Source organism: Dendrobates tinctorius, unplaced genomic scaffold, assembly GCF_039654945.1.
Source record: "Dendrobates tinctorius isolate UK_male_01 unplaced genomic scaffold, ASM3965494v1 ptg000028l, whole genome shotgun sequence".
Lineage (NCBI taxonomy): Eukaryota > Metazoa > Chordata > Amphibia > Anura > Dendrobatidae > Dendrobates > Dendrobates tinctorius.
In genome coordinates this window covers 9,402,077-9,424,811 of record NW_027361696.1, presented here as the reverse complement: position 1 = coordinate 9,424,811, position 22,735 = coordinate 9,402,077, and the positions used below count along the sequence as shown (strand labels likewise).

Below are 22,735 nucleotides of genomic sequence, written 5' to 3'. Positions count from 1 at the left end.
AGTGCTTTCTAGCACAGGTACCTCCTGCTTAGTAACCGGGTTCCAGTACCATCAGCTGGTCCTCAGTAGTGCCATTGGCTCTTGTTCCTTCTGCTACCCATCCGGGTTTCAGTACCGTCAGTTGGTTCTCGGCAGTTCCTCAGCCTTCTTGTACCTTCTGCTACATTTCCAAGTTCAAGCTTTGGAAATGGTTTTTGGTTATCACTCTGGATCTCCCTGACGACGACCCTGAAGACAACGACCCTGAAGACCACCCAGAAGAAGACGACGACCACGAAAACGATGACCCTGAAGACAACGACCCGGAAGACCACCCCGAAGAAGACCAAAAATATGACCCTGAAGAAGATGACCAAGAGGACAAAGAACATGAAAACAACCACCAAGATACAGAACAACAAGAGACAGAAGGCCAAGAAGCAGAAGACCAAGAAGCAGAAGAACAAAAACCAGAAGAACATTAAGCATAAGACTAAAAATCAGAGCAAAAGATATTATCTAAATTATAAGCAGAAGAAGACTAAGCTGTGTATGGGGGTGAGTCCATTCCTCCTCGTGGTGCCCCTGGAAAATGCCTGCTGCTGCAGGCCAAACTGAACGCGGACAAATCCTGTTGTAAATCTTTTGTGACAGGCAGAACGGAAGGTGTAATCTTCAAACTTTTATAGATAACTACAGGAATGCCTGTCACAAATAAGAATATGATGAAGAAGAACAGGAAGAAGATGAAGAACTAGAATATGAAGAAGAAGAATAGTTGAATAAGAAGAATATGAAGAATATAAAAAAAAAGAATAATAGGAAGAAGGTGAAGAAGAAGATGAATAAGGTGAAGAAGAAGTTGATGAAAAAGATGCTGCTGCTGCTGAGGATCATGAAGGAGAAAGTGTGGGAGAAGTAAAAAAGAAGGTGAAGAGCTTGAAAGTAGTGAAACATACATATCTGACAAAATATAAATAGGTTAACATAGTCAATATCTTTGTAACTCCAAACGTCTTTAAAAAAAAAAATTAATTCCTGCTATTCCATTTGAATGGGCTAAACCTCTATGCCTTTAATGTCTCCTCCACCTCCCCTAATACATTCTACATTATTATAAGTTGTTTTTCTTCATGTAGAATTAACCTACAAGGAAAGAAAGGGTTTATTTTAATTCCGATATTTCTGTCCCATTGACTTGCATTGGTTTTCGGTATCGGAATCGGCGATATCCGATACTTTTTGGGTATCGGTCCGATCCGATATTTCACGATATTGGATGGTATCGCTCAACACTAGTCACCAACCAGTAATGAATGTCTCGGAAAATTTTTATAATATGAGGGTCACGGGAAATGCAGCTCAACATAAAGTCAGCCCAATGCGTCCCAGACTGCTAACAGGCAACACTTCCATGTCATCACCAAGGAGATGACTGACCATGCTGTCCTCCTCCTCCTTGTCCGCAGGCTTACAACACTTTTAACAAACTTCAGTAAGATCATAGTACAAACATCATTGTAATTACCTTCTTGTAAATGCACCCCTGTATTTTTAAGCTCCACCCACCTCATTTTAGATTGTAAGTTGTCACAAGCAGGATTGTTTTATTTGGGTTAAATTATTATCATTGTTACTTAGTGTAGCTTGTAAGCTGTCACGAGCAGGGTAGTTTTATTTTGGTTTAATTATTCGATTATTGTTATCGTTGTTATTTAGGACTGTTATGCTTGAAACTGTTAAACTGTAAATATGGTTTCGCTCTATAATAACTTTCAATATTCAAATTAGAACACAGATAAGCAGGATGAAGACGTTAATTATGGTGTCATTGACGCTCACCCTCTTTGTGGATTCCTTAAAGTTTTGGAGGATGGTACACATGTCAGACATTCATGTCCACACCTCAGATGTTATGGGTGAAGACAGAACTGAATACCGACAACCTTGTTGATGCTGGTAGATTAGTTACCAACTGCCCTCTTCTGCTCAGAAATCTTTTCCTACATCTGCAGTGTAGCGTTCCAAGGCCTGGGGGCATCACACACCAGTCGGTGAGCCAGAAGTAGCAAGCTAAATCATGGCAAGGGTGGATGAAGCTGTAGCTGACTTTCTAAAATGGGTATTTAAAGCGTTGTATTTTTACCATCAGATCTGCCAGCTCCGTGTCGCTTTTCAAAAAACATTGACCAATTCGGTTAAGCGCATGAGCCAGGCATGGCACGTGTGTGAGCTTGCCTCACCAAAGAGCAGCCACCAGGTTACACCCATTGTCACACACCAACATGCCTGGCTATGGGTTCACCGGTCTCATCCACTGATATGCCTGCTGTTTCATAGCTGTCCACAATTCTTCAGCATTGTGGCACTTTCCACAGAAGCATATTAGCTTCAGCACAGCCTGTTCCCGCTTTGATTAGGCAGTGCTGCAGTGCTTCCAGCTTGTGACTGATGTGCTACCTTTTTGAGCTGGAGGCTGAAAAGGAGTCGCTGTGGCAAAATGCAGCAGACAGACCCGGTGACCTATAGGCATTGGGCCAGCTTAAGAGAAATCCGGCAAGACATCAAAGGTTTTTGGCGTGGACAATCAGCGCATAGGAGGCTGAGTAGCGTGCTCTGTCCTTAGAGCACTGGCGCTACAAAGGACAGTCTGCAGAGTGTATCCTAGAAGTGTGTATCTAAAAGTGTAGGATAATATGAATATATGAATTAATCCAGAATGATGCATACAGACTGTGCCCTGCCATATGCCACCATCGCACTCTAACCAGCATGTCTCTTTATTCTCCCAACAGGTACGTCACCCAGCTTTCCATACAGACTTCTTACCTCTGCTTCTAATATTCACTTGGTATGTCACCCAGCTTTCCATACAGACTTCTTACCTCTGCTTCTAATATTCACTTGGTACGTCACCCAGCTTCCCATACAGACTTTTTACCTCTGCTTCTAATATTCACTTGGTACGTCACCCAGCTTTCCATACAGACTTTTTACCTCTGCTTCTAATATTCACTTGGTACATCACCCAGCTTTCCATACAGACTTCTTACCTCAGCTTCTAATATTCACTTGGTGCGTGTGATGCTAATAAAAATATGGATATCTTATAGCCTACATATTGTAATATATTGTTTATGTGCTTTGATATAGTGTGGTCTCTAGACCAAGGGTGAAAGTATTGCAAATATGAAATATGGTTGTTTGAATCCAAACACTATATATTGCAATATACTATGGTGTAATATTATTAATGCTGAACTTTGATACTGAGCCACAAAGCGTTTGTTCTGTGTTAATACCGTAAAACAAGGTTGATAAGGTTTACTGTTCTTTGGTCTTTGAAGCTGGGTGTTTCAAAGATTCATTATCCTGATTCGCACACAAGTGACCACTGTGATATTTGCTTTGACAAACAGTGATACTGAATACTTTCTCTTTTCTATACCCTGCCAATGGGAATTCTACAAGGACCTTTCCAACTAATTCTGTGTGGTATTCTAATATATATAACTTAAGAGTTGTGTACAAAGACAATAGGAAAAATAACAATTATACAGATAATGAATATTTATGCTGCTTGAACAAGGAAGTCTTGTGTTCAATAATAGTATGATGCTCGGAGACAAGGGAGACCAAAATGTTTTAATGGTCTCATGTAGCAATGGTCATGCATGACATCAATAATTAAGGACCGATTGTGATACACATGAGACAAGTATGAGCATGTGCCTGGGTTACGATAGGTATCAAGTTTTCAGAATAGGTGATTATGGAAGTCATGCTGATCACATGCCACCATCTTAGAGCGTTATGCTATGATCATGAAGAGTTAACTTTGTAACAAGCAACATATGTTGAACTTTGACAGGCAACCTTGATTGTTAGAGGCAAACAGATCTTAAGTTGTAATTAGTAGCAAACAACCTTCAAGCATTGTGCTATTGTTAAGAGACATGCCAATGGCAAATAGATCTTGGGTTGGTGCAAACAAACTTTAAGATTGTAGTAATCTATAACAAACAGACCTTGAAGTCTTGTGCTGTTATCAAGACAACAACCAACTGTGCAATTTCAAGATTCTGATGCAGCCTAAACATACTGCACAGATGTAATAGGGGAGGATGTGGGAGTTGTGTATAAAAAGGTGGACCCTGTGTCAGTGAGGTAGGGACATTTTCCAGAAGGTATCGTGGGTGCACGGTTTCTGTGATGACAAGCCCAGAGTATTTCCTTCTCGTTGACACTGTGGTCCCTCCAGTGGAGAAGTGATGTTACAATACTTGGTAATATATAGTATTGAAGCTTATTTCTCTATGTACTATAATTCATATTAATTGTATGATTCACATGAAATTAACAAAACTGGGTAATATTATATCTGCCATTCCATTAATTTGGTGTTTTATCATTTAAATTAATCATTGTATAATAAAATTGTGTCATATCTAAGTGGTGCCTTCTTTAAAGCCGTATCCGAACCTTATTGCTAAACAGTTGGCAATACATAGATTGGCGTAGTCGGCAGGATACGCAGAAGGCTTAGAAGTTTTTTATTAATATTAACAGGACTCTGTGTGATAGTGTGATATTGCATAGAACATGCCTGTCTTTAAGAAAGAGGATGGTTGTGTGGAGATCCCTGGCTGGACCAGGGCTCCATACAATATTTTAGCACAGGAAATGCATTTTTGTGGCTTGGCAGAACCCTGGGAGAATAAGCTCAAGGGTTCAGAGCCCCATGATGTTGTTGGTGTACTCATGGGGATCCCTGCAAAGGCAGGTGATGCAGTTAGCCCCTCGATGTTCGTAAGTTACTCGAGGGAGTCCCTGCAAAGGCAGGTGATGCAGTTAACCCATGATGTTGTTGATGTTCTCATGGGGATCCTTGCAAAGGCAGGTGATGCAGTTAACCCCTCGATGTTGGTAAGCTACTCAAGGGTGTCCCTGCAAAGACAGGTGATGCAGTCAGCACCCACTGATGTTGTTGATGTTATCAGGGGTGTCCCTGCTAAGGCAGGTGATGTAGTGTCTTTAGGACTGTGTATGTGGATTTTTCTCAGTGCATACCAAGATATGCATGAGCAAAACACCCACATGCAAAGAAACTTGTTGGAAATGGAACAAAAAGTGGTTGTAAGTGTGTCTATTGAGACTCCAGGGTGGGAGGAAACTCCATATATTTTGGCGACTAAGTGGTCGCACAGTGTTGGTTCAAGTGAACATTGGGACAAATATTGGCAAGATGCAGAGCCTGCTGATGTAGCAGAATGCTTGCAGAAAGTAAAAGTAGAAAAAGGGAAAGAATTATGTGCTCTTGGTAGGTGTGGCTGGATCCTGCTATCTACATATAGAAAACAGCATGAGGAAAAGCAAAGAATGTTACCTAAAGTGCAAGAATTGGAAAAACAGCTATGTGAGGCCCATGATGCATTGGTGGCAGCACAGGGTCAGAATAAGTTAGTAATGGACAAATGTGTTGGAACTCAGCATGATGCAGAACAGGCTGCTGTATGTGTAAAACAGTATAAGTGCAGAAAGAAGAGGGAGAAGGTGAAAAGGAAGAAAGCTTTGGCCATAGCCAGAGCAGAGATGGAGAGGAACCCAGATCAGTGGGATGGTGATGCACAGGAGTCAGCTGACTCCAAAACTGTCACCAACCCAGAACAGGGGGATGATCATTTTAATGGGGAGATGGAAATGGATCCTCTTCTTAACCCATTAAAAGCTCATCGCATTTGCCAGATCCAGGTTGTAGAGACAGCTACAGGGAAGCAAAGCCAGAATGAGGTAGAAGATTGCAGTGTGTCTGATAGATCTGAGTTGCAATCTACCTTAAGTAGAAGAAATACTAGGGGTGGCAGGGCCCTGGCAATGTTCAGATTCAGGCGATCTGATGATCCCATGTTGTTCTGTAGTAATTATTTGGCATTGTACAGAAATGTTTGCCATCATCCAGATATGTCTCAGAATGATCCTAGTTTTCTATTTTCAATGGCAAATCATTGTAATGTAGATTATGCCACAATAGTGTCTCTAAGAAATACCAGTTCATATGAAAGATTTGTAAAACTATTAACTGAGTGGTGTCCTAAGTCAAAAAAGCAGGATGAAGTATCCGAGAATGTGTCTGCTGTTTACATGCCTAGGCATTGCTTTAAATGTGGGAAGATGGGCCACATTAAACGTTATTGTAATACCAAACCAGAGAGCCATTCATTGCACCAGATACTGAATTTACAGACTCCTGTAAAAAAGCCGACTTTGCTACAACTGCAAAAAAGTCGCAAGAAATGCAGATCCCAACGGTGGATAAGAGTGAGACTGGGAAAGAGCAGAATTTATCATATTGTACACCCCAAAAAGACGGTGCTACTATTCCTGTGTTCTGTCTATGGGGCTGGATCATTTTACATTGGTCACCAGTCTTCATTCCTGTGTTATTTTTTTTAAGACAATACAACGTATCCAGTGAGGTTGTTTGTTTTTTTTTTTTGTCCAGAAAGGATAAGGACAAAGTGCAGTTTTTGGCTTGTACATATTATAACCTTTTCTTTGTTTTTCTTTCAGACTGGACAAACCAGTTTTTCAGAGGAATTGGATTCAATGTATTTAGCTATATATAAGACATGGGGGTAGACTAATGAGCTCAAAGGTAAAGGTTAAAATAATTGTTTGCAAACAATTAAATAAGTAATCATCCTATTGTGATGAATCGGACTGTATTTAGCTAAAAGTTGTGGTTTAGTTTTATGTATGCTCGTAATCTTTATTTTCAATTAGGAACATAGTAGGTTTGTAAAATCCATTTGTAAGTTGCATCTTGAACAGTTACGTTTGATATTTCAATGAATGGAGGTAATGTGATAGATCAGATTTATCCAGGAGAAATGCATGAATATTGAGTAAAGTGACATGTCAATAATACAGAGAGAAGCTAGAATAGCTCAGCCAGTGGATTTCTAAAATTTGGCTGAATCAATTAGGTGTCCTGAATCTGCTCAAGTCATTTCTCAAGCAGCAGTCAATGTGATCTCAGATAATAATGTTTTTGTTTTCCCTTTAGATCAAAATCTAATCTGTAAGTGTTGCATTATTGCTTTCATCATGTGCAACTGCTTTCAAGAGCCAAGCAATCTTCAGACAGTAAACAGATGCCAACTATGGAAAATGTGGATTTCTGAAAACTGAACAGAATCTATGGATTCACTTGGCTCAGTGGATGACTAGCCATTTTTGAAGGGCAAAGACTATCACTGCTACCACTATATATATATTAGAAACTTGTATGGTGGTATATCCAAGAAGATGTGACTAGTGTTGAGCATTCCGATACCGCAAGTATCGGGTATCGGCCGATACTTGCTGTATCGGAATTCCGATACCGACTTCCGATATTTTTTCAATATCGGAATTCGGCATCGGAATCGGAAGTTCAAAGTTGATTGACAGCCTGACGTCATCATGATGCGCGGTGTGTGCGCATCATGATGCGCCGTCATTTCGGGCCTTCCGGGGGTCTCTGCCGGCCTGCCGGGGGGCTGTGCCGGCCTGCCGGGGGGCTGTGTGGACTGCCCGGGGTCTGTACCGGCCTGCCGGGGGGCTGTGCCGGCCTGCCGGTGGTCTGTGCACCCTGTGGGGGTCTGTACCGGCCTGCCGGGGTGCTGTGCCGGCCTGCCGGTGGTCTGTGCACCCTGTGGGGGTCTGTACCGGCCTGCCGGGGGGCTGTGCCGGCCTGCCGGTGGTCTGTGCACCCTGTGGGGGTCTGTACCGGCCTGCCGGGGGGCTGTGCTGATGTCCGGGGGTCTGTGCAAGCATCGTCCGATGGGACTACAAGTCCCATCTGGCGATGCCTGCTACCATGACAGTGATTGACACATTAGCCAATGATGGGACAGTAGTAGTCCCATCATCCGGCTAATGTGTTAAATGTTAAAAAAAAAAAAAATACTACATACATACTACATGCATGCTACATACATACTACATGCTACATACATACTACATATATACTACATACATACTACATACATGCTACATACATGCTACATACATGCTGCATGCTACATACATACTACATACATTCTACATACATACTACATACATACTACATGCATGCTACATGCATGCTACATACATACTACATGCATGCTACATACATACTACATGCATGCTACATGCAGGCTACATACATACTACATGCTACATACATACCACATACATACTACATACATACTACATACTACATATATACTACATGCATGCTACATACATACTACATGCTACATACATACCACATACATACTACATACATGCTACATGCTACATACATACTACATATATACTACATACATACTACATACATACTACATACATAGTACATGCATGCTACATACATACTACATACATACTACATGCATGCTACATACATACTACATGCATGCTACATGCATGCTACATACATACTACATGCTACATACATACCACATACATACTACATACATACTACATACATACTACATGCTACATACATACTACATATATACTACATGCATGCTACATACATACTACATGCTACATACATACCACATACATACTACATACATGCTACATACATACTACATATATACTACATGCATGCTACATACATACTACATATATACTACATGCATGCTACATACATACTGCATGCTACATACATACTACATACATACTACATGCTACATACATACCACATATATACTACATACATACAATACATTCATACAATACATACATAGACATACAGTACATATAACATAGAGTAACATACTTACCAATACTTGTCACATTGTTCCCCGAAGCCATTGTCTTTTCCGGAATAAATATTAACTTAACAAACCACAAAAATACTCACCCACGATCCGAAGCAGTCCACGAGTGTGTCCCACGACGATCTTGGGTAGAGAACTGCAGCATCAGATGATGCTGCCGTTCTCTACGGGCTGCAGGAATCCAATGACGGAAGGTAGGTATCCTTCCGCACTGTATTCCTCCGACACAGCAATGGCATAAAGTGAGACTAGGGACTTTTTTTTTTTAAGTGGCGGAGGAATACAGTGCGGAAGGATACCTACCTTCCGTCATTGGATTCCTGCAGCCCGTAGAGAACGGCAGCATCAGCTGATGCTGCAGTTCTCTACCCAAGATCGTCGTGGGACACACTCGTGGACTGCTTCGGATCGTGGGTGAGTATTTTTGTGGTTTGTTATGTTAATATTTATTCCGGAAAAGACAATGGCTTCGGGGAACAATGTGACAAGTATTGGTAAGTATGTTACTCTATGTTATATGTACTGTATGTCTATGTATGTATTGTATGAATGTATTGTATGTATGTAGTATATATGTGGTATGTATGTAGCATGTAGTATGTATGTAGTATGTATGTAGCATGCATGTAGCATGCAGTATGTATGTAGCATGCATGTAGTATATATGTAGTATGTATGTGGTATGTATGTAGCATGTAGTATGTATGTAGTATGTATGTAGCATGCATGTAGTATATATGTAGTATGTATGTAGCATGTAGTATGTATGTAGCATGCATGTAGTATATATGTAGCATGTAGTATGTATGTAGCATGTAGTATGTATGTAGCATGAATGTAGTATATATGTAGTATGTATGTAGCATGTAGTATGTATGTAGCATGCATGTAGTATATATGTAGTATGTATGTAGCATGTAGTATGTATGTAGCATGCATGTAGTATATATGTAGTATGTATGTAGCATGTAGTATGTATGTAGCATGCATGTAGTATATATGTAGTATGTATGTAGCATGTAGTATGTATGTAGCATGTAGTATGTATGTAGCATGCATGTAGTATATATGTAGTATGTATGTAGCATGTAGTATGTATGTAGCATGCATGTAGTATATATGTAGTATGTATGTAGCATGTAGTATGTATGTAGCATGCATGTAGTATATATGTAGTATGTATGTAGCATGTAGTATGTATGTAGCATGCATGTAGTATATATGTAGTATGTATGTAGCATGTAGTATGTATGTAGCATGCATGTAGTATATATGTAGTATGTATGTAGCATGTAGTATGTATGTAGCATGCATGTAGTATATATGTAGTATGTATGTAGCATGTAGTATGTATGTAGCATGCATGTAGTATATATGTAGTATGTAGCATGTAGTATGTATGTAGCATGCATGTAGTATATATGTAGTATGTAGCATGTAGTATGTATGTAGCATGCATGTAGTATGTATGTGGTATGTATGTAGCATGTAGTATGTATGTAGCATGCATGTAGTATATATGTGTTATGTATGTAGCATGTAGCATGCATGTAGCATGCATGTAGTATGTATGTAGTATGTATGTAGTATATATGTGGTATGTATGTAGCATGTAGTATGTATGTAGCATGCAGTATGTATGTAGCATGCATGTAGTATATATGTAGTATGTATGTAGTATATATGTAGTATGTATGTTGCATGTAGTATTTATGTAGTATGAATGTAGCATGTATGTAGTATGTAGTATGAATGTAGCATGTATGTAGTATGCATGTTGTATGTATGTAGCATGTAATTTTTTTTTTTTTTTTTTACATTCAACACATTAGCCGGATGATGGGACTATTACTGTCCCATCATTGGCTAATGTGTCAATCACTGTCATGGTAGCAGGCATCGCCCGATGGGACTTGTAGTCCCATTGGACGATGCCTGCACAGACCCCCGAAGCCTGCACAGACCACCGGCAGGCCGGCACAGCCCCCCGGCAGGCCGGCACAGCCCCCCGGAGCCTGCACAGACCACCGGCAGGCCGGCACAGCCCCCCGGCAGGCCGGCACAGCCCCCCGGAGCCTGCACAGCCCCCCGGCAGGCCGGCACAGCCCCCCGGCAGGCCGGCACAGCCCACCGGAGCCTGCACAGACCACCGGCAGGCCGGCACAGCCCCCCGGCAGGCCGGCACAGACCACCGGAGCCTGCACAGACCCCTGGCAGGCCGGCACAGCCCCCCGAAAGGCCCGTACAGACCCCAGAGAGGCTGTACAAGGCAAAAACAGGGTTTTTCTTATTCTGATACCGGAAGTCCCATAGACTTGAATGGGACTTCCGGTATCGGAATCGGCGATACCGATACTTTTTTTAAAGATCGGCCGATACCATCCGATACGATACTTTGAAGTATCGGACGATATCGCTCAACTCTAGATGTGACCCAAAGTGTGAACTGTACTGAAGAAATTTCTAATGGGAGAAATGATTAACAGAAGGATTCCAAGTATTATGCCAGCTGATCCATGCTGTCAGTGGACTTGTGATAAAATAGGCAGATGCCAACATTTATATATGATGAATCAGACTGGGGATGGGGAGAGGGCTATTATATGTGGCCCAGTTCAGATAAAAAGTGTAAAAGTATGAGGGCGGACAAAAATATGACGTGTAACAGTATAGTGATCTCTCCATCATTTACAGAACATGGAAGATTGCCTAGAGGTGGGATGTTTTCCTTTGGAAATATCACTTTTAGTTATATTCCAACTAATATAACTAGTGGGTCAGGTGTTAGCTCTAGGTTAACTGGAGTAATTTGTATTATGCATGCATTGGTTTGTTGTTGTTGGATAAATAATGTGTGGCTATAAGATATCCAAGGGTGGATTGTGGTGCTAATAAAAATATGGATATCTTATAGCCTACATATTGTAATATATTGTTTATGTGCTTTGATCTAGTGTGGTCTCTAGACCAAGGGTGGAACTATTGCAAATATAAAATATGGTTGTTTGAATCCAAACACTATACAGTTGTGGCCAAAAGTATTGACACCCCTGCAATTTTGTCAGATAATACTCAGTTTCTTCCTGAAAATGATTGCAAACACAAATTCTTTGGTATTATTATCTTCATTTAATTTGTCTTAAATAAAAAAACACAAACGAGAATGAAGCAAAAAGCAAAACATTGATCATTTCACACAAAACTCCAAAAATGGGCCAGACAAAAGTATTGGCACCCTCAGCCTAATACTTGGTTGCACAACCTTTGGCAAAAATAACTGCGACCAACCGCTTCCGGTAACCATCAATGAGTTTCTTACAATGCTCTGCTGGAATTTTAGACCATTCTTCTTTGGCAAACTGCTCCAGGTCCCTGATATTAGAAGGGTGCCTTCTCCACACTGCATTCTTAGATCTCTCCACAGGTGTTCTATGGGATTCAAGTCTGGACTCATTGCTGGCCAACTTAGAAGTCTCCAGTGCTTTCTCTTAAACCATTTTCTAGTGCTTTTTGAAGTGTGTTTTGGGTCATTGTCCTGCTGGAAGACCCTTGACCTCTGAGGGAGACCCAGCTTTCTCACACTGGGCCCTACATTATGCTGCAAAATTTGTTGGTAGTCTTCAGACTTCATAATGCCATGCGCACGGTCGAGCAGTCCAGGGCCAGAGGCAGCAAAGCAACCCCAAAACATCAGGGAACTTCCGCCAGGTTTGACTGTAGGGACCGTGTTTTTTTCTTTGAGTGCCTCTTTTTTTCTCCTGTAAACTCTATGTTGATGCCTTTGCCCAAAAAGCTCTACTTTTGTCTCATCTGACCAGAGAACAGTCTTCCAAAACGTTTTAGGCTTTTTCAGGTAAGTTTTGGCAAACTCCAGCCTGACTTTTTTATGTCTCGGGGTAAGAAGTGGGGTCTTCCTGGGTCTCCTACCATACAGTCCCTTTTCATTCAGACGCTGACGGACAGTACGGGTTGACACTGTTGTACCCTCGGACTGCAGGGCAGCTTGAACTTGTTTGGATGTTAGTCGAGGTTCTTTATCCAACATCCGCACAATCTTGCGTTGAAATCTCTTGTCATTTTTTCTTTTCCATCCACATCTAGGGAGGTTAGCCACAGTGCCATGGGCTTTAAACTTCTTGATGACACTGCGCACGGTAGACACAGGAACATTCAGGTCTTTGGAGATGGACTTGCAGCCTTGAGATTGCTCATGCTTCCTCACAATTTGGTTTCTCAAGTCCTCAGACAGTTCTTTGGTCTTTCTTTTCTCCATGCTCAATGTGGTACACACAAGGACACAGGACAGAGGTTGATTCAACTTTAATTAATGTCAACTGGCTGCAAGTGTGATTTAGTTATTGCCAATACCTGTTAGGTGCCACAGGTAAGTTACAGGTGCTGTTAATTACACAAATTAGAGAAGCATCACATGATTTTTCGAACACTGCCAAAATTTTGTCCACCCTCTTTTTTATGTTTGGTGTGGAATTATATCCAATTTGGCTTTAGGACAATTCTTTTTGTGTTTTTTCATTTAAGACAAATTAAATGAAGGTAATAATACCAAAGAATTTGTGTTTGTAATAATTTTCAGGAAGAAACTGAGTATTATCTGACAAAATTGCAGGGGTGTCAATACTTTTGGCCACAACGGTATCTTTTATGATGGCCCCAGTTCTCTCCACATATCTAGTATGATGGCTCCAGTTCTCCTCACATTTCTATTATGATGGCCCCAGTTCTCCCCACATATCTAGTATGATGGCCCCAGTTCTCCTCACATATATAACATATATATAGTTTGATGGCCCCAGTTCTCCTCACATACATAGTATGATGGGCCCGTTCTCCCCATATATATAGTATGACGGCCCTAGTTATCTCCATATATATAGTATAAGGGTATGGGTACACGCTGCGGATTCTGCTGCGGAACTGCAGCGGTTTTGGCTCTGCGGGTCCGCAGCAGATTTTGCTGCGCTGTACAGTACCTTTATTTCCTATGGAAATAAAAAAACGCTGTGCACATGCTGAGGATTTTTCCGTGCGGCTTTGCTGCGGTTTACAATCCGCAACATGTCAATTCTTTTGTGCAGAAACGCTGTGGCTTCACATCTCATCCATTATGAGGTGTGAAACCGCAGGGCAAAACCGCAGATAAACCGCAGGACTTTAGTCCTGCGGATTTATCTGCGGATTTTGCTACAAAATCCACATCATCAAAAAACTCTGTGTGCACTTACCCTAATAGCCCCAGTTCTCCCATATATATATAGTAGGATGGCCCCAGTTCTCAATATTAAAAATAATGAAGTTTATACTCACCTCATCCTGATTCCCGGCACTGCAGCCTCCATTTTCTCTTCCGGTTCGCAGAGCAACATGTGACAATAATGTCATCACGCCACCAGCGAGAGCACACTGAAGTTTCAGGAAGCTGCAGTCTGCAGCTTATGAGAGAGACCAGGGCTTCCACTAGGTATATCGGGGCCCCATACTGGCAAAATTTTGGGGTTCTCTTGAGACTCAGCCTAGGTTCCACACCAGCTCCGCCTCTACCGTCTCACCACCCACTCTTGGAAAAACTCAACTTCACCACCACATCCTCACCGATCACATATTAAGAGTTCCCATCAAACACCAGATCACATTCATAACCAGCAGCTTTTGTTTTGGCCAAAATAGTTTTTAAACTGATACCACGACACGGTAGACTCTTTCGGCCGGGCCCTACTCTACTCTAAACTATTAAAAATAAATATATATTTATGCATTTTTCTTTAAGGGAATGAGTCACATACATTTACTTTTTTTTTTAATCAACCATTAATATCACATACAAGGGACAAATATCATCACGCCATGACCAGACCACATATTACCACCACATAGTGACTGAATAATACCACATACAAGGAACAAATACCGCCACACCTTGGCCAGACCACATAGTGACCAAATAATACCACATACAAGGAACAAATAGCGCCACACTATGACCAGACCACATATTACTATCACTGGTGACATTATACACAGGAGCTCTGTATATAGTGTCAGTGTACACGTAATACAGAGATCACCAGTGACATTATACACAGGAGCTCTGTATATAGGGTCAGTGTACAGGTAATACAGGGATCACCAGTGACATACACAGGAGCTCTGTATATAGTGTCAGTGTACAGGTAATACAGTGATCACCAGTGACATTATACACAGGAGCTCTGTACTTAGTGTCAGTGTACAGGTAATACAGAGATCACCAGTGACATTATACACAGGAGCTCTGTATATAGTGTCAGTGTACAGATAATACATGAATCACCAGAGACATTATACACAGGAGCTCTGTATTTAGTGTCAGTGTACAGGTAATACAGTGATCACCGGTGACATTGTACATAGGAGCTCTGTATTTAATGTCAGTGTACAGGTAATACAGAGATCACCAGTGACATTATACACAGGAGCTCTGCATATAGTGTCAGTGTACAGGTAATACAGGAATCACCAGAGACATTATACACAGGAGATCTGTATATAGTGTCAGTGTACAGATAATACAGGGATCACCAGTGACATTATACACAGGAGCTCTGTATATAGTGTCAGTGTACAGGTAATACAGTGATCACCAGTGACATTATACACAGGAGCTCTGTATTTAGTGTCAGTGTATAGTGTCAGTGCACAGGTAACACACTGACTCTCCAGTTATGTCTCTAGCTGAAGTCCTTCATCTTTACTTTTCTTTTTCATCCCGTACAGAACGCCATCACTTTTTCCATCCAGGACTTGTCTCTGCATAAAATAACACAGTTACCTAGAGCACATCTTCCAGAGCAAATTCCCCACTTTTTCCCTTTCTACTATACTACACATCTGAATACAGAGTATAATATTATAATAATATAAATTAATTATCACCTATACTTTTTTCCCCAATTCATTACCAGGCATGTCATCCTCAACGCCCCCACTATGTACCTCCCGCTCTAACCCTAATCCCGATTCATTATATTTACATGCCCCTCCCGCCTCAATTCATTGTCATGTCTTTCTCTCTGACCCTCTATTCATTATCAACTGCTCTACCCCACATTCAATACATCATTTACTCCCCCACTCTTAAAATTCATTATTTGTTCTCCCCATAGATCATTTGCTCTCCTCAGCCGCACCTTCAATTCATCATTTGCTTTCCTCAGCCCCCACCTTCAATTAAATTGCGTGCCCCATCACTCACACTGAATTCATCATTTGCTGTCCCTCGTCCTCTCCACCACTTCATCATTTGCAGTCCCCACTTTAATTTGAAGTCCCTTTACTTCATCCATTGCAGTCCCTATCACCCCCTCACTTCATCTGCAGTGCCCCTTCATCATTTGCAGCCCCTTATCCCCCCCTTCCATTTCATCATGTACAGTCCCCTTCCCCCACTTCATGTGCAGCTCCACTCCCCCATCATCATGTGCAGTTCCCCTTACCCACTAATTCATCATGTGCAGTCCCCCTTACCCACTAATTCATCATGTGCAGTCCCCCTTACCCCCAATTCATCATGTGCAGTTCCCCTTAACCCCAATTCATCATGTGCAGTCCCACTTACCCCTTAATTCATCATGTGCAGTCCCACTTACCCCTTAATTCATCATGTGCAGTCCCCCTTATCCTCCACTTCATCGTGTGCAGCCCCACTTATCCCCCACTTCATCATGTTCAGCCCCACTCACCCCCTTCATCATGTGCAGCCCCACTCACCCCCCCTCATCATGTGCAGCCCCACTCACCCCCCTCGTCATGTGCAGCCCCACTCACCCCCTTCATCATGTGAAGCCCCCACTCATCCTCCCTTCATCCTGTACAGCCCCACTAGGGTGACCACAAAAAATCGATGTCGGAATTTTGTCCGTCTGGACCTCACAAAACGATTCCCCTTTCCAGATATTGAGATAGCCAAAATTTGAGCTCGATCAAACGACATTAACCCGTGCCGCTCGTCGCTCAAAGTTTGAAAAAATCCAAATTTTTGGCCAAAAAGCTGACATATGGAGCCATAACTCCAGAACGGTAAATAATAAAAACACGCTTAATATCTCAAAAGAAAGCTAATGTTGTTCTTCAAAATTTATATTTTATACATAATTGTTGTTATTTTAAGTCAAACTGAGTTACAACAGCTTTTAGCCCCAAGAACGTGACCTGGTACCACTAGGAGCAATGGAGCATACTTCGTATATTTTGTTATTAAGTGATACATTTTGTTTTTTTTTGTTTGGTATATTTTTGAGTTTAAAGTAGAAATATAACAAAAAAACAAGTAATACTGATAAGTCTAATGACATTTTTTATTTTAAAACAAAAAAATGAGGTATATAATACATACAAAACAGACACAGAAAAGATACAGACGTAGTACCTACATGAGTTGATAATTTTACATAGTGATCTAATCTATTCTAGAGCTTTTGTTAAAGTAGTTTTTGAAACGTCAGAATATAATGTTCGGCATTTGCTTACAACTTGCAGGACATATTGCTTTTGTTCTTCATCTTTTGTCAGAAGTTCGTTAAAGTCGGTTATTAATTTAACACCACGCTCAGCCATATCATTAACTACTTTTAATGTTTTGACAATTTTCAATCCTTCTTGGAAGTCATTATTTTGAGGCCAGGTGTTTGGATTTTGTCTTAGGAAATCTGTTTTTATATTAAATCGGTCAAAGAATGTAAATGTTTCTTTGGTAAGTAAATTTACCAATCCTCCATCAACTACCTCTTTTAATTTTTCTTTCCTAACTTTTGGATTTACAACCCTAGCATGCTCTGATGGTTCATCTGTGCTACTGAGCAATTTATTAGCCATTAACAACATTTGCCTTCTAGAATGTAATAAAGTTTTCGAGACTTTGTACTCATGAGGGTCAAGGTTTAGTGCTTCTAGAGTAGCTATTAAAATTCTCGTGGCATTTCTGTCGGATACCTTACATCGATCTAACACAATGGATAATTTCATGTTTAAAATCTCTTTAACGCCCCTTGCAAATGAAACTTTCATCCTCTTGCTCTCAGATGGTCCTGGATCTTCTGCAACTTCTTCAGGGATGTCCATTTCCTCCAAGCTCTCAAGTTCCTGGTAGATGCTGTCCTCTTCAGTATCTTCTTCTTCTTTTCCTTCTTCGAGCTTGTCTTCATCATCCGTCTCTAAGAAGCAACAAAAGAAAGAGGAAAAAAAAGACTATAAAAACTTGTCGTTTTAGCAGAATAGTAATAATACATAGGTACTAAATTACTTACTTCTAATTATCAATAGGTATTATTTTAAGAATATAAACTCAATCATAAAGATGCCAAATGATGCTCTCATGTACAATTTTCTTTCAATTATAATGAAGCTATTTACCTATTTGTTTATCTACTTTTTAGAATAATAATAATAAAATAAACTCACCAATATCAAAAGTTTCTTCTTGGATTTGTCGGTTCATTTTTGCAAGTTCCTTTTGCGCCTTGATTTCTTCAGCTCGAGACAACTTGAGATCCACTCCAGCCATGGAACCTGGGCGGCCCTTCTGCCTCTGTTTCACGAGAAATGCCTTATCTTCTTCCAATTTCATCAGAGCCAAGGCATCTTGTTGAGCAATATCAAAGAGATCATTCAACTTTTCAACAAACTGTTTAAATTTGTTCTTGGCCGTTTCCGATGTTTTCTTCCGGTCTTTTTGAAGACTTCTCCACTCGGCGTGAAGTTTTTCCAGCTTAGTAACTGCATCTTGCTCATGTTTAGTCGGGATTCGAGCTTTCCCCAAAAAAATGAAAACTTCTCGTATGGTCAGTTTTGCTGATTCTCTTACAGTTAATTTCACAGTACGTAAATTATAAAATAAAGCACATAAGACTTGACGATTTGAGGGTAGTTTACAACCGGTGATCTGGTGAATGGGATAGCCCACAAGAAATAATTTATCCTTGTTCCGGCTTTGTACACCTGATGTGAATGCCATTTCAGAGTCCAATAGGTAACAGTTAACTAGAAAAACAAAACAAAATATATTACAAACTTTAATTTCAATAAAAAATGTCATTAGACTTATCAGTATTACTTGTTTTTTTGTTATATTTCTACTTTAAACTCAAAAATATACCAAAAAAAAACAAAATTTATCACTTAATAACAAAATATACAAAGTATGCTCCATTGCTCCTAGTGGTACCAGGTCACGTTCTTGGGGCTAAAAGCTGTTGTAACTCAGTTTGACTTAAAATAACAACAATTATGTATAAAATATAAATTTTGAAGAACAACATTAGCTTTCTTTTGAGATATTAAGCATGTTTTTATTATTTACCGTTCTGGAGTTATGGCTCCATATGTCAGCTTTTTGTCCAAAAATTTGGATTTTTTCAAACTTTGAGCAACGAGCGGCACGGGTTAACGTCGTTTGATCGAGCTCAAATTTTGGCTATCTCAATATCTGGAAAGGGGAATCGTTTTGTGGGGTCCAGACGAACAAGATTCCGACATTTTTTTCCCCCCATAAGAGATCCGGTCACCCCCCTTCATCATGTGAAGCCCCACTCACCCCCCTTCATCCTGTACAGCCCCACTCACCCCCTTCATCCTGTACAGCCCAACTCACCCCCTTCATCATGTGAAGCCCCCACTCACCCCCTTCATCCTGTACAACCCCACTCAGCCCCCTTCATCATGTGTAGCCCCCACTAACCCCCTTCATCCTGTACAGCCCCACTCACCCATCTTCATCCTGTACAGCCCCGACTCACCCCACTTCATCATGTGTAGCCCCACTCACCCCCCTTCATCATGTACAGTCCATCACTCCACCTTCATCATGTACAGCCCCCACTCACCCCCCTTCATCATGTGCAGCCCCCACTCACCCCCTTCATCATGTACAGCCCCACTCACCCGCCTTCATCATGTACAGCCCCCACTCACCCCCCTTCATCATGGGTAGCCCCACTCACCCCCCTTCATCATGTGAAGCCCCCACTCCCCTCCCTTCATCCTGTACAGCCCCACTCACCCCTCCATCATCATGTGTAGCCCCCACTCACCCTCTTCATCATGTGTAGCCCTCACTCACCCCCTTCATCATGTGTAGCCCCCACTTACCCCCTTCATCATGTGTAGCCCCCATTCACACGCCTTCATCATGTGTAGCCCCACTCACCCCCTTCATCAAATACAGCCCCACTCACCCCCTTCATCATGTGCAGCCCCACTCACCCCCCTTCGTCATGTGCAGCCCCACTCACCCCCCTTCATCATGTGAAGCCTCCACTCGTCCCCCTTCATCCTGTACAGCCCCACTTACCCCTTCATCATGTGTAGCCCCCACTCACCCCCTGCATCATGTACAGCCCCACTCACCCGCCTTAATCTTGTACAGCCCCCACTCACCCCCCTTCATCATGTCTAGCCCCACTCATCCCCTTCATCATATGTAGCCCCCACTCACCCCTTCATCCTGTACAGCCCCACTCACCCACCTTCATCCTGTACAGCCCCGACTCACCCCACTTCATCATGTGTAGCCCCACTCATCCCCCTTCATCATGTGTAGCCCCCACTCACCCCCTGCATCATGTACAGCCCCACTCACCCGCCTTCATCATGTACAGCCCACACTCACCCCCTTCATCATGTGTAGCCCCACTCACCCCCCTTCATCATGTGAAGCCCCCACTCACCTCCCTTCATCCTGTACAGCCCCACTCACCCCTCCTTCATCATGTGTAGCCACCACTCACCCCTTTCATCATGTGTAGCCCCCACTCCCCCCTTCATTATGTGTAGCCTCCACTCACCCCCTTCATCATGTGTAGCCCCCACTCACACCCTTTCATCCTGTACAGCCTCACTCACCCCCCTTCATCATGTACAGCCCCCAGTCACCCCCCTTCATCATGTAGAGCCCCACTCACCCCCTTCATCATGTACAGCCTCCAGTCACCCCCTTCATCATGTACAGCCCCCAGTCACCCCCCTTCATCATGTACAGCCCCCAGTCACCCCCCTTCATCATGTACAGGCCCCAGTCACCCCCCTTCATCATGTACAGCCACCAGTCACCCCCCCTTCATCATGGAAAGCCCCCACTCACCCCCCATTCATTATGTACAGCCCCCACTCACCCCCTTCATCCTGTACAGCCCCAGTCACCCTCCTTCATCACGTACAGCCCCCAGTCACCTCCCATTCATTATGTACAGCCCCCACTCACCCCCCCTACATCATGTACAGCCCCCCAGTCACCCCCCTTCATCCTGTACAGCCCCAGTCACCCCCTTCATCATGTACAGCCCCCAGCCACCCCCCTTCATCATGTACATCCCCCAGTCACCCCCCCTTCATCATGTACAGCCACCAGTCATCCCCCCTTCATCATGGACAGCCCCCACTCACCCCCCATTCATTATGTACAGCCCCCACTCACCCCCTTCATCCTGTACAGCCCCCAGTCACCCTCCTTCATCACGTACAGCCCCCAGTCACCCCCCCATTCATTATGTACAGCCCCCACTCACCCCCACTACATCATGTACAGCCCCCAGTCACCCCCCTTCATCCTGTACAGCCCCCAGTCACCCCCCTTCATCATGTACAGCCCCCAGCCACCCCCCTTCATCATGTACAGCCCCCAGTCACCCCCCCCTTCATCATGTACAGCCACCAGTCATCCCCCCTTCATCATGGACAGCCCCCACTCACCCCCCATTCATTATGTACAGCCCCCACTCACCCCCTTCATCCTGTACAGCCCCCAGTCACCCTCCTTCATCACGTACAGCCCCCAGTCACCCCCCATTCATTATGTACAGCCCCCACTCACCCTCCATTCATTATGTACAGCCCTCACTCACCCCCTTCATCCTGTACAGCCACCAGTCACCCCCTCCCCCATTGAATTCATTTTATAATTAAAAAAAAAAGTTCCCCATACTTACCTCACAGCCGGCTCGCTCCCCAGCAGCGCCTCTGCTTTCAGCGTCGTCCGGGACATGTCGACGTGTGCACGATGACGTCATCGTGCACACCCGACACCTGACCCGGAAGTACAGCCGGAGAGAGCGGGAGCTGAGCAGCCGTTAAGGTGACGGTCGTGCACCGTGCACCATGCACAGCTCCCGGCCCCGGCCTGATAGACTGTGACGCGGGTGGGTCGCCCCGTCCCAGGGCTGTGGGGTACTCGGTACCGGGCCGGTGTCAGTGGGATGTGTCACGGAAGCTGTGACCCAGTCCGTGGCCCTGGGCACCTAAATCAATGGTGGTTTGAGATATAGTTTATGTGATAGTTCGTGACGCCACCTGTGGTGTTTGGCAAGCAAGATGTTAAGCCAACGCTGCGTGCAGATCCTCTGGGGCTGATGGTGTGTTGCAGCATAGATGGTATAGCTCCCCACAGGTGAAGCTGTACCCCAGGGCAGTGTATAGGCGCAGGTGGTGTGAGGAACGTTGGTAGCCAGATGTAGCAGTGCTGACGGTGTTGGCGCACAAATGAATGGAAGACAAAAGGGCTTATAGTTCCAAAGCTTTACTCACAGTTCGTGGTACACACTGGTGCCTGCCTCCGTGCCATGTCCTCCGGGGTAGTGACTCAATCAACCGCCCGGGCAAGTCAGGATTCTCCTCTCCAACACTCCGCCAACATGTACCTCTCCTGAACGACTCCTCTATTGCGCCTTTTATTGTGAAGAGCTCCAGTACCGTGGTACTCTGAAGTTCCTCCTGTCAGATGTTCCTAACAACTCTACTTGTATGACAGACAGCTGTAGCCTCTCTTGGGGACTCCCTTCTCTGGAGTCCTGGCTCTCTATTCCATTGCTGTTGTGCCCCAAGTCTTGGATGGGAGTAGTGCATTTACAGCCAACTACTCTACCGGTGTCTGCTGCAGAACCATAAGTGTCCATACAACC

At 43.1% G+C, this 22,735-nt stretch overlaps 1 protein-coding gene across 1 annotated transcript in view; it reads right to left on the bottom strand.

Moving 5' to 3' along the window:
* Positions 1-20,232, bottom strand: part of LOC141085677 (uncharacterized) — a 39,097-nt gene extending 18,865 nt beyond the window's left edge. The window contains exons 1-3 of the mRNA XM_073571253.1: positions 20,190-20,232; positions 18,246-18,824; positions 17,847-17,998 (exon numbers count right to left, since the gene is read on the bottom strand). Coding sequence (XP_073427354.1) covers positions 17,847-17,998; positions 18,246-18,824; positions 20,190-20,232 — 774 coding nt within the window. The remainder of the gene's footprint in view (positions 1-17,846; positions 17,999-18,245; positions 18,825-20,189) is intronic.
* Positions 20,233-22,735: the final 2,503 nt, after the last annotated feature.